Source organism: Procambarus clarkii, chromosome 28 (assembly GCF_040958095.1).
Source record: "Procambarus clarkii isolate CNS0578487 chromosome 28, FALCON_Pclarkii_2.0, whole genome shotgun sequence".
Taxonomy (NCBI): domain Eukaryota; kingdom Metazoa; phylum Arthropoda; class Malacostraca; order Decapoda; family Cambaridae; genus Procambarus; species Procambarus clarkii.
The window spans coordinates 45,902,850-45,915,856 of record NC_091177.1 but is presented as its reverse complement, the minus strand read 5'-3'; the positions used below and the strand labels follow the sequence as shown (position 1 = coordinate 45,915,856).

Sequence of the window (13,007 nt, the reverse complement as noted above, 5' to 3'; positions counted from 1 at the left end):
TCTTGGAACATATGATTAGTGTACTTATAATGCCTCTTGGGACAAACGTTTAGTTCACTTATAATGTCTCTTGGGACACACGATTAATGAACTTATAATGTTTCTTGGGACACACGATTTGTGCACTTATAATGCCTCTTGGGACACACGTTTAGTTCACTTATAATGTCTCTTGGGACAAACGTTTAGTTCACTTATAATGTCTCTTGGGACACACGTTTAGTGCACTTATAATGTCTCTTGGAACAAATGATTAGTGTACTTATAATGCCTCTTGGGACAAACGTTTAGTTCACTTATAATGTCTCTTGGGACACACGTTTAGTGCACTTATAATGCCTCTTGGGACACACGTTTAGTGCACTTATAATGCCTCTTGGGATACACGTTTAGGGCACTTATAATGCCTCTTGGGACACACGTTTAGTGCACTTATAATGCCTCTTGGAACATATGATTAGTGTACTTATAATGCCTCTTGGGACACCCGTTTAGTGCACTTATAATGTCTCTTGGAACAAATGATTAGTGCACTTATAATGTCTCTTGGAACATATGATTAGTGTACTTATAATGCCTCTTGGGACAAACGTTTAGTTCACTTATAATGTCTCTTGGGACACACGATTAGTGCACTTATAATGTCTCTTGGGACACACGTTTAGTGCACTTATAATGTCTCTTGGAACAAATGATTAGTGCACTTATAATGCCTCTTGGGACACACGTTTAGTGCACTTATAATGCCTCTTGGGACAAACGTTTAGTTCACTTATAATGTCTCTTGGGACAAACGTTTAGTTCACTTATAATGTCTCTTGGGACACACGATTAGTGCACTTATAATGTCTCTTGGGATACACGTTTAGTGCACTTATATTGCCTCTTGGGACACACGTTTAGTGCACTTATAATGCCTCTTGGAACATATGATTAGTGTACTTATAATGCCTCTTGGGACAAACGTTTAGTTCACTTATAATGTCTCTTGGGACATACGATTAGTGAACTTATAATGTTTCTTGGGACACACGATTTGTGCACTTATAATGCCTCTTGGGACACACGTTTAGTTCACTTATAATGTCTCTTGGGACAAACGTTTAGTTCACTTATAATGTCTCTTGGGACACACGTTTAGTGCACTTATAATGTCTCTTGGGACACACGTTTAGTGCACTTATAATGCCTCTTGGGACACACGTTTAGTGCACTTATAATGCCTCTTGGGATACACGTTTAGGGCACTTATAATGCCTCTTGGGACACACGTTTAGTGCACTTATAATGTCTCTTGGGACACACGTTTAGTGCACTTATAATGCCTCTTGGGACACACGTTTAGTGCACTTATAATGCCTCTTGGGATACACGTTTAGGGCACTTATAATGCCTCTTGGGACACACGTTTAGTGCACTTATAATGCCTCTTGGAACATATGATTAGTGTACTTATAATGCCTCTTGGGACAAACGTTTAGTTCACTTATAATGTCTCTTGGGACACACGATTAGTGAACTTATAATGTTTCTTGGGACACACGATTTGTGCACTTATAATGCCTCTTGGGACACACGTTTAGTTCACTTATAATGTCTCTTGGGACAAACGTTTAGTTCACTTATAATGTCTCTTGGGACACACGTTTAGTGCACTTATAATGTCTCTTGGAACAAATGATTAGTGTACTTATAATGCCTCTTGGGACAAACGTTTAGTTCACTTATAATGTCTCTTGGGACACACGTTTAGTGCACTTATAATGCCTCTTGGGACAAATGATTAGTGCACTTATAATGCCTCTTGGGACACACGTTTAGTGCACCTATAATGCCTCTTGGGACACACGTTTAGTGCACTTATAATGCCTCTTGGGACACACGTTTTAGTAGCATAAATTAGTAGTAGAACCGTCCGCAACCCCTGAGCAGGTGAGCCAGGTATCGCACCCGGATACCTTGCGATACCTCGTCCTCCTGCCCAGGTATCGCACCCGGATCTAGTCTTAAGGGGGTGAGGGAGGGCCCCCTGCGCGGCCGTGCCTTCCTGCCAACCACACATCGAAACTACAATGTTCGTACAACGTTCGAACAAGTTTTAACACCTAACAAGTGATAACATCCAATATAGTATGTTGTAACAACGTTCTATTACGTCAAAAACACGTTAAGCCAAGATGTAACAACTTTATTAAAAGTTGTAATAAGCGGAAAATAGGGACAGTTTTGGTTTGTGTTTCCTGGGTATAGTCTCTCGGGACGTCCTGCGTTGCCAATGATGAAAGGAGGTTGTAAGGATAGGAGGGGTATGTGTAACAGGTGTGTAGCAGGTGTGCAGCACGTGTACAGGTGTGTTTATGTTAAAGTGTAAGTAATAGGAGCGTAGTGTTTTACAGGTGTTAAGCATAGGCCTCTAGATCTGAGCATAGGCCTTCTAGAGTTAAGCATGGTAGGGTAGGTAGGTAGGTAGGGTAGGTAGGGTAGGGTAGGTGCATGGGGCACGCACCCTTCTGACTCTGAGGCATACCAAGGGAATAGGAGGGAGGGGAGCGGCCGCGCGCGTGACCAAACCCAATGTTCACATCTAGTTGTACTTGCTCTGTGCTAACAGCTGTCCACGATCCATCATTCAGATTCGGGTAGGGTGTGACTGACGTGAATGAATGGGATGGGGGCGGGAAGAGGTATAGTAGGGGCACGCACATGACTGCGTGCCCCTATATATATATATATATATATATATATATATATATATATATATATATATATATATATATATATATATATATATATATATATATATATATATATATATATATATATATATATATATATACATATATATATATATATATATATATATATATATATATATATATATATATATACATATATATATATATATATATATATATATATATATATATATATATATATATATAACTGAAAACTCACACCCCAGAAGTGACTCGAACCCATACTCCCAGAAGCAATGCATCTGGTATGTAAAAGACGCCTTAATCCACTTGACCATCACGACCGGACATAATGAGGTGATAGCCTAAGCTGAGGTGATGAGTGAGGTGATTTGGTAAAATGCTATGCCCAAGATTACTATCCGAGTGCCGGCGGTGGGGTGGTTCAAATAGCTTAGGCTATCACCTCATTATGTCCGGTCGTGATGGTCAAGTGGATTAAGGCGTCTTGTACATACCAGATGCATTGCTTCTGGGAGTATGGGTTCGAGTCACTTCTGGGGTGTGAGTTTTCAGTTGCATATTGTCCTGGGGACCATTCAGGCTTGTTCGCATTTGTGTTCCTCACGTGTGCCCCAAAGAATGAGGTGATTTGGTAAAATGCTATGCCCAAGATTACTATCCGAGTGCCGGCGGTGGGGTGGTTCAAATAGCTTAGGCTATCACCTCATTATGTCCGGTCGTGATGGTCAAGTGGATTAAGGCGTCTTGTACATACCAGATGCATTGCTTCTGGGAGTATGGGTTCGAGTCACTTCTGGGGTGTGAGTTTTCAGTTGCATATTGTCCTGGGGACCATTCAGGCTTGTTCGCATTTGTGTTCCTCACGTGTGCCCCAAAGAATGAGGTGATTTGGTAAAATGCTATGCCCAAGATTACTATCCGAGTGCCGGCGGTGGGGTGGTTCAAATAGCTTAGGCTATCACCTCATTATGTCCGGTCGTGATGGTCAAGTGGATTAAGGCGTCTTGTACATACCAGATGCATTGCTTCTGGGAGTATGGGTTCGAGTCACTTCTGGGGTGTGAGTTTTCAGTTGCATATTGTCCTGGGGACCATTCAGGCTTGTTCGCATTTGTGTTCCTCACGTGTGCCCCAAAGAATGAGGTGATTTGGTAAAATGCTATGCCCAAGATTACTATCCGAGTGCCGGCGGTGGGGTGGTTCAAATAGCTTAGGCTATCACCTCATTATGTCCGGTCGTGATGGTCAAGTGGATTAAGGCGTCTTGTACATACCAGATGCATTGCTTCTGGGAGTATGGGTTCGAGTCACTTCTGGGGTGTGAGTTTTCAGTTGCATATTGTCCTGGGGACCATTCAGGCTTGTTCGCATTTGTGTTCCTCACGTGTGCCCCAAAGAATGAGGTGATTTGGTAAAATGCTATGCCCAAGATTACTATCCGAGTGCCGGAGGTGGGGTGGTTCAAATAGCTTAGGCTATCACCTCATTATGTCCGGTCGTGATGGTCAAGTGGATTAAGGCGTCTTGTACATACCAGATGCATTGCTTCTGGGAGTATGGGTTCGAGTCACTTCTGGGGTGTGAGTTTTCAGTTGCATATTGTCCTGGGGACCATTCAGGCTTGTTCGCATTTGTGTTCCTCACGTGTGCCCCAAAGAATGAGGTGATTTGGTAAAATGCTATGCCCAAGATTACTATCCGAGTGCCGGCGGTGGGGTGGTTCAAATAGCTTAGGCTATCACCTCATTATGTCCGGTCGTGATGGTCAAGTGGATTAAGGCGTCTTGTACATACCAGATGCATTGCTTCTGGGAGTATGGGTTCGAGTCACTTCTGGGGTGTGAGTTTTCAGTTGCATATTGTCCTGGGGACCATTCAGGCTTGTTCGCATATATATATATATATATATATATATATATATATATATATATATATATATATATATATATATATATATATATATATATATATGTCGTACCTAATAGCCAGAACGCACTTCTCAGCCTACTATTCAAGGCCCGATTTGCCTAATAAGCCAAGTTTTCATGAATTAATGTTTTTTCGACTACCTAACCTACCTAACCTAACCTAACCTAGCTTTTTTTGGCTACCTAACCTAACCTTACCTATAAATATAGGTTAGGTTAGGTTAGGTAGGGTTGGTTAGGTTCGGTCATATATCTACGTTAATTTTAACTCCAATAAAAAAAATTGACCTCATACATAGAAAAAAGGGGTTGCTTTATCATTTCATAAGAAAAAAATTATAGTAAATATATTAATTCAGGAAAACTTGGCTTATTAGGCAAATCGGGCCTTGAATAGTAGGCTGAGAAGTGAGTTCTGGCTACTAGGTACGACATATATATATATATACATATATATATATATATATATGGCACAACTCTCCTAAACACGAGAGTTAAGTATACAACTTTAGAACACTTTCCCACCAGGAGACTCGAACCCTAGCCAGCACAGAAGCCTTCCAGCAACTGGCATAACAGGTACGCCTTAACCCTCTCCACCACCCGCTCAGACCCTTAAAAGAGATGGTAATTTCGGAGTATTTAAATACACCAAAGATCATCACCTCCCAAGAGCACTAGAGCAAGTGAGGGGTCATTTAGACGTTAATTTCATCAAGTCCCTGTTAATATGGGAAGACACAGTGTCTATGCTTAAGGCACAACTCTCCTAAACACGAGAGTTAAGTATACAACTTTAGAACACTTTCCCACCAGGAGACTCGAACCCTAGCCAGCACAGAAGCCTTCCAGCAACTGGCATAACAGGTACGCCTTAACCCTCTCCACCACCCGCTCAGACCCTTAAAAGAGATGGTAATTTCGGAGTATTTTTATTTCTGTGCTGGCTAGGGTTCGAGTCTCCTGGTGGGAAAGTGTTCTAAAGTTGTATACTTAACTCTCGTGTTTAGGAGAGTTGTGCCTAAAGCATAGACACTGTGTCTTCCCATATTAACAGGGACTTGATGAAATTAACGTCTAAATGACCACTCACTTGCTCTAGTGCTCTTGGGAGGTGTTGATCTTTGGTGTATTTAAATACTCCGAAATTACCATCTCTTTTAAGGGTCTGAGCAGGTGGTGGAGAGGGTTAAGGCGTACCTGTTATGCCAGTTGCTGGAAGGCTTCTGTGCTGGCTAGGGTTCGAGTCTCCTGGTGGGAAAGTGTTCTAAAGTTGTATACTTAACTCTCGTGTTTAGGAGAGTTGTGCCTTAAGCATAGACACTGTGTCTTCCCATATTAACAGGGACTTGATGAAATTAACGTCTAAATGACCCCTCACTTGCTCTAGTGCTCTTGGGAGGTGATGATCTTTGGTGTATTTAAATACTCCGAAATTACCATCTCTTTTAAGGGTCTGAGCGGGTGGTGGAGAGGGTTAAGGCGTACCTGTTATGCCAGTTGCTGGAAGGCTTCTGTGCTGGCTAGGGTTCGAGTCTCCTGGTGGGAAAGTGTTCTAAAGTTGTATACTTAACTCTCGTGTTTAGGAGAGTTGTGCCTTAAGCATAGACACTGTGTCTTCCCATATTAACAGGGACTTGATGAAATTAACGTCTAAATGACCCCTCACTTGCTCTAGTGCTCTTGGGAGGTGATGATCTTTGGTGTATTTAAATACTCCGAAATTACCATCTCTTTTAAGGGTCTGAGCGGGTGGTGGAGAGGGTTAAGGCGTACCTGTTATGCCAGTTGCTGGAAGGCTTCTGTGCTGGCTAGGGTTCGAGTCTCCTGGTGGGAAAGTGTTCTAAAGTTGTATATATATATATATATATATATATATATATATATATATATATATATATATATATATATATATATATATATATATATATATATATATATATATATGTCGTACCTAGTAGCCAAAATGCACTTCTCAGCCCACTATGCGAGGCCCGATTTGCCTAATAAGCCAAGTTTTCATGAATTAATTGTTTTCCGACTACCTAACCTACCTAACCTAACCTAACCTAACTTTTTCGGCTACCTAACCTAACCTAACCTATAAAGATAGGTTAGGTTAGGTAGGGTTGGTTAGGTTCGGTCATATATCTACGGTATTTTTAACTCCAATAAAAAAAATTGACCTCATACATAATGAAATGGGTAGCTTTATCATTTCATAAGAACAAAATTGGAGAAAATATATTAATTCAGGAAAACTTGGCTTACTAGGCAAATCGGGCCTTGCATAGTAGGCTGAGAAGTGCTTTCTGGCTACTAGGTACGACATATATATATTGTATATATATATTGCCTCAAGAAAGGCAATTCTTGAGGCAATTCACATAAGAATAGAGCGACCTACCATGAACACCCAAATCACGGAACTATTTACTCTACCCACCATGAGAGTAAGGACAAGACAAGAACATATCGATGCCAACACAGAAGACAATGTCCAACATAACAGGCCAATTACACTGGATTAATCTTGGTGTTTAGATAGGAGCTGCCTCGTATGGGCCAATAAGCCTTCTGCAGCCTCTATGTTTCACCTCACATTTATCCCTTATGTATCCCCCCATGTTTTCACCTTTATTGTATTATCACCTGACCCAGTGCGGGTATAAAATCAACTAGTATTGTAAGATCTGTTCACTTGAGAATGAACCATGGAGGTTCGAAACGTTGTGCAAATTATATAAATAAGTGTAATACACTCTATAGTAAATCACTTCTTTTCTTCACCTCAAAAGTACGAAAATGAGTTTTGGAGAACTCCTATTTCAATTAAGCCCTGATGCTAAGAAAATAGTTAGAGGGATAGAAGCCCTAAACCAGAAAATAATAAACATAGAATATGCGGTCATATTCAATGAAACATATATATATATATATATATATAGCTGTACGGGGGTCAGGTGAGAAAACAAGTAGAATCAAGGAAAAGGCAAGGGGATAAATAAGGGGATAATAGGTGTCGAAGCACATACAAAGATTAATCGCGTGTAATAGGCCTATTATGTTGGACATTGTCTTCTGTGTTGGCATCGTTCTGGTCTTGTCATTACTCTTATGGTGGGTAGAGTAAATAGTTCCGTGATTTGGGTATTCATGGTAGGTTGTTGTATTCTTATGTGGATTGCTTCAAGAATTTGTAATCTTCTTACATCTTGGGTTTTGTCTATTATACAAGAGTTTTTATTCAGCATTTCTCTTGTTAGGGTGATGCCAAGGGCTTGTCTCATGTGATGCCAAGGGGCACGGGATTGAAGATGACCGGTCAAATGTATCGTCAGTTTGGTCGACGTCATACCTATGTACTTAGATTGAAGGTTACATCCTTCATGGGGGCAAGTGTACATGTATACAACGCTTGACTGCTGTAAAGGGTTCTCCGTCGGCTTCGGGCTGTTTTTAGTAAGGAGTTCGGTAGTCTTCTTTGCTTTATAGAATATGATCAGGTCTATGTTTTGGGTAGGAATAGTGTTTTTTTATGACCGCAGAATATGCAGTCATATTGAATGAGACATGTTTAAAAGAAAACCTATTGTCAGTATACACCAATATAAACCCACATGACCCAGCAGTCTGCAACGCACAGATTACCTCAACCCGTTCTCGCAAATTCGTAAAGTCAGTATTGACTTATTAACTACGTGCATAGGTGATATACTAAACATAATAGATACCCTTAAAAAGATTCATAGAAAACACCAACCTTACCTAACCTTGTTAGTATCTTAAGATAAGCATCTTATTGCTTCGTAATTACAATTATTACTTAACCTATACCTATTATAGGTTAGGTAATAATTGTAATTACGAAGCAATAAGATGCTTATCTTAACATGCTAAGTAGGTTAGGTAAGGTCGGTGTTTTCTATGAATCTTTTTAAGGGTATCTATTATGTTAAGTATGTATAAGTCAATATTGACTTATTAAATTTGCGAGAACGGGTTGGATTACCTATAGGTATAGGCAAGACCTCATACGGCATCAACTAAACATGAAGAAGGAAGCCCTCCGAACCCTTACAGATCAAATTGAACATCAGTTAAACAAATAGACCAAGTACGACATCCCCAACCAACTCAAGCAAACCATTAACAGTGAACTATTTAACCTGAAACAACAACACAAAACTAGAAACGAAGACACTCCGTAAGTTAACAGCCCTAAACGGTGGCCAGCCCTAAGGAGTGTTGTTCGCTAATTTTTATATGGGAACCATCGAAGACAAAGTCTTCAGTAGCAGACAAAAACCAACTGTATACTGCCGTTATGTAGACGACATATTCGTCATAGTAAAAGACTCTGATGAACTAATTGATCTAAAAAGCCATCTAGAGAGAGAGTCAGTACTCCGATTTACATATGAAAATAGTGAAAATAACAGTCTGCCTTTCTTGGACGTATTAATACCAAAAACAGGAACCTCTTTTAGCACTAGCGTATATACAAAACCTACCAACATAGGATTATGCCTGAACGGTAGGAGTGAGTGCCCCCAAAGATATAAAACCAGTGTTCTCAATGCTTATATTCGTCGAGCGCTTACCCACTGCTCCGAATGGAGCAATGTGAATAGAGAGTTTGAAAGAACAACTCAGGTATTGATGAACAATGGATATAGCAACATGGAAATAAATACCGCTATAAGAAGACACCTGGACCGATGGTACAATCCTGAACCTAGAACAGAAACCACAACACCTCCAATAAAATTACATTGCAAATCAACTATTCACAGTGAACATAAAAAAAGAAGAATGAATAATGAAGGAAATAATTCGTAATGAAGTAAAAAGCACTATTCATAACCAAAACATACACCTCATCATATTCCATAAAACAAAGAAGACTGCCGACCTCCATATCAAAAACAGCCCGAAGCCGACGGAGAACCCTTTACAGCAGTCAAGCGTTGTATACATGTACACTTGCCCCCACGAAAGATGTAACCTTCAATCTAAGTACATAGATATGATGTCGACCAAGCTGACGAGGCGTTTGACCTGTCATCTTCAATCCCGTGCCCCAAGGAATCATATGAGACAAGCCCATCATCTAGACTCACACAAACACGGCATTTAGACTCACACGAACACGGAATCTACACTCACACACTCGGCGTCTAGACTCACACACACGGCGTCTAGACTCACACACACACGGCGTCTAGACTCACACACACACGGCGTCAAGACTCACACACACACGGCGTCTAGACTCACACACACACGGCGTCTAGACTCACACACACGGCGTCTAGACTCACACACACACGGCGTCTAGACTCACACACACACGGCGTCAAGACTCACACACACGGCGTCTAGACTCACACACTCGGCGTCTAGACTCACACACACACGGCGTCAAGACTCACACACACGGCGTCTAGACTCACACACACACGGCGTCTAGACTCACACACACACGGCGTCAAGACTCACACACACGGCGTCTAGACTCACACACTCGGCGTCTAGACTCACACACTCGGCGTCTAGACTCACACACACACGGCGTCTAGACTCACATACTCGGCGTCTAGACTCACACACACGGCGTCTAGACTCACACACACACGGCGTCAAGACTCACACACACGGCGTCTAGACTCACACACACACGGCGTCTAGACTCACATACTCGGCGTCTAGACTCACACACACGGCGTCTAGACTCACACACACACGGCGTCTAGACTCACACACACGGTGTCTAGACTCACACACACGGTGTCTAGACTCACACACTCGGCGTCTAGACTCACACACACGGTGTCTAGACTCACACACACGGCGTCTAGACTCACACACACGCCGTCTAGACTCACATACTCGGCGTCTTGACTCACACACACGGCGTCTAGACTCACACACACGGCGTCTAGACTCACACACACGGCGTCTAGACTCACACACACGGCGTCTAGACTCACACACACGGCGTCTAGACTCACACACACGGCGTCTAGACTCACACACACGGCGTCTAGACTCACACACACGGCGTCTAGACTCACACACACGGCGTCTAGACTCACACACACGGCGTCTAGACTCACACACACGGCGTCTAGACTCACATACTCAGCGCCTCTGATTTGCGCACCGACATAAAGCAACACCAATCATGTCACGCGTCTCCATCATACAGACAAAAGTATCCTCAGAAATTCAATAATACGAAAACTAGTAATTATTTATATCTAGCGTTATTAAAAATTACCTCTGGTCGTTTGACGTTTTGTATAAGTGAATGTATGACTATGTTCCCATGTACATTCTCTTCAGCACTAGTTCTCATGTACATTCTCTTCAGTACTAGTTCCCATGTACACTCTCTTCAGTACTAGTTCCCATGTACATTCTCTTCAGTACTAGTTCCCATGTACACTCTCTTCAGTACTAGTTCCCATGTACATTCTCTTCAGTACTAGTTCACATGTACATTCTCTTCAGTACTAGTTCACATGTATACTCTCTTCAGTACTAGTTCGCAGGTACACTCTCTTCTGCACTAGTTCCCTGATACACTCTCTTCAGGACTAGTTCCTATGAACCGTCTATCCCATATTAGTAATGCCAGTGTACCGTCTATTTCACAGTTCTGGTCGGTGTACGTACCGTGTGAGGCACAGTACTTGAACACGGTCCAGCTGCTGCTGGAACAGATCGACGTTGTGAAACGCCTGGTGGCCTCCAGCCACGGGGAGACCTCTCTCGTCACCTCCTCCACAGGTGAGAGTCCTCCAGAGGGGAATGGAAAGGGAGAGGAGCGGGATGATGAGGGGAAGAGGGTATTGGGGAGAGTAGGGTTGAGGAATGGTGAATGGAAGTGGGGATGGGTGTTGATAATGGGGAAGAGACAGGTGTGGGATCTGTGGGTTGATGAAGAGAATGGGAGAGGAGAATCAATAATGAAAGAAATAGGGGCGATTTGAATGGAGGTTGAAAGGAATTGGTCAGGTAAAGTTGTGAACTGCGGGGTGTTGATGAGGTAGTCTTCACTGCAGAGTGAAGAGAACTTCCCAGACGAGATGAGATAAGACTGTGCAACAGAATGTTGAGGAGAGGATCCGAGATGGTGGGAATAAGGCTCATGATGGAGGCGAAGTGAGCGGGAGGAGACTCCTTCCCTGGTACCATTGGCTAAGAGAGAAGTGGAGACATCTGAGCTGTAGAAGAAGATGAAGCTCCTCAGCGCTTTTCCTCTTCATCACCATAGTCCGTGCTGCTTGGAACGTTTTGGTCCAGGTAGCGAATCTTAAACAACAACAACAACAAGCCTCAGTGTGGCGGCTATGCCAGTGAGGGGAATTTTTTTTGGAGGGATATTTAGAGAATTAAAAGATGTTTCTCACTCAGGGAATTAAGAAAATATATCGAGACTTATCTGTTGGAGTTAAGAAACTGATTTAAAACGCTCCTGTGGCGGAGTTAAGGAATTCGTGGGAATATATGTGAAGGGTAATGGAAGCCTCCTCAGCGTGGGTAGTTAAGGAAGTGAGTGGCAGTTAAGAAATTGAAGCGAATCCATAGTTAGAAATTAAGAAACTGGGAAGACTCATCATGAAGGAGGGTGTTAAGGAGAGACCCAAGGTTTCCTTTGCTACCTTTCATCACTTTCCTCGTTTCTCTGAACAAAAGATTTCAGGAAGACTTTATAAACGGAACAATGTGGAGACCAGAGATGAGTAAGGTAGGGCAGAGGAAACCCTGGATGACATAGTAATCTGTGAGAGGATACATCCGGCTGTGGGGAAGTCTACCCTTACTGTTGAGCTTAAGTTACTTAGCCCACATTGGGATGCCAGATTTGAGAGGTTCACTTCGGGAGTCACTGCACACACACACAGGCCCCACGCTGAGACGCCTGATGTGAAATTAGTGATCCAGAAAGTGACCGGCGCGAGCAAGACGCCAAGTGTCCCGTACTCCAGGTAGAGATGAAGACCAAGGCGGTATTCACCCCCCCCCCCCCCCCCACACACACACAAGCCAACACAGAGCCCTCCTCACTTGGGTCGTTCTCTCTACAACTTGCATGCAAGCAAATATAGCAGGTAGAGGCTGGATTCTCACGCCAAATTTATAATAGTATAACACTTCTGCCCGAAACGCTGCGCGTGCTAGTGGCTTTACAAGACTGTAATTACCATATTTGTATCCTCACATTCCTTATGTACATTCTTGTATATGCATAAATAAATAAATAAATAGTGATTGGGGTTAGGGGTTGGAACCTGAACCGGCTAAAGTCTCTCATAAGGACAATTAGAATGTGATATAAAATGGGGGATTA

At 42.4% G+C, this 13,007-nt stretch overlaps 1 protein-coding gene across 1 annotated transcript in view; it reads left to right on the top strand.

Moving 5' to 3' along the window:
• LOC123755128 (dipeptidase 1-like) overlaps positions 1 to 13,007 on the top strand; it is a 648,930-nt gene that overhangs the window by 265,284 nt on the left and 370,639 nt on the right. Inside the window, exon 2 of the mRNA XM_069332760.1 lies at positions 11,311 to 11,443. Within this exon, the coding sequence (XP_069188861.1) occupies positions 11,311 to 11,443 (133 nt within the window). The remainder of the gene's footprint in view (positions 1 to 11,310; positions 11,444 to 13,007) is intronic.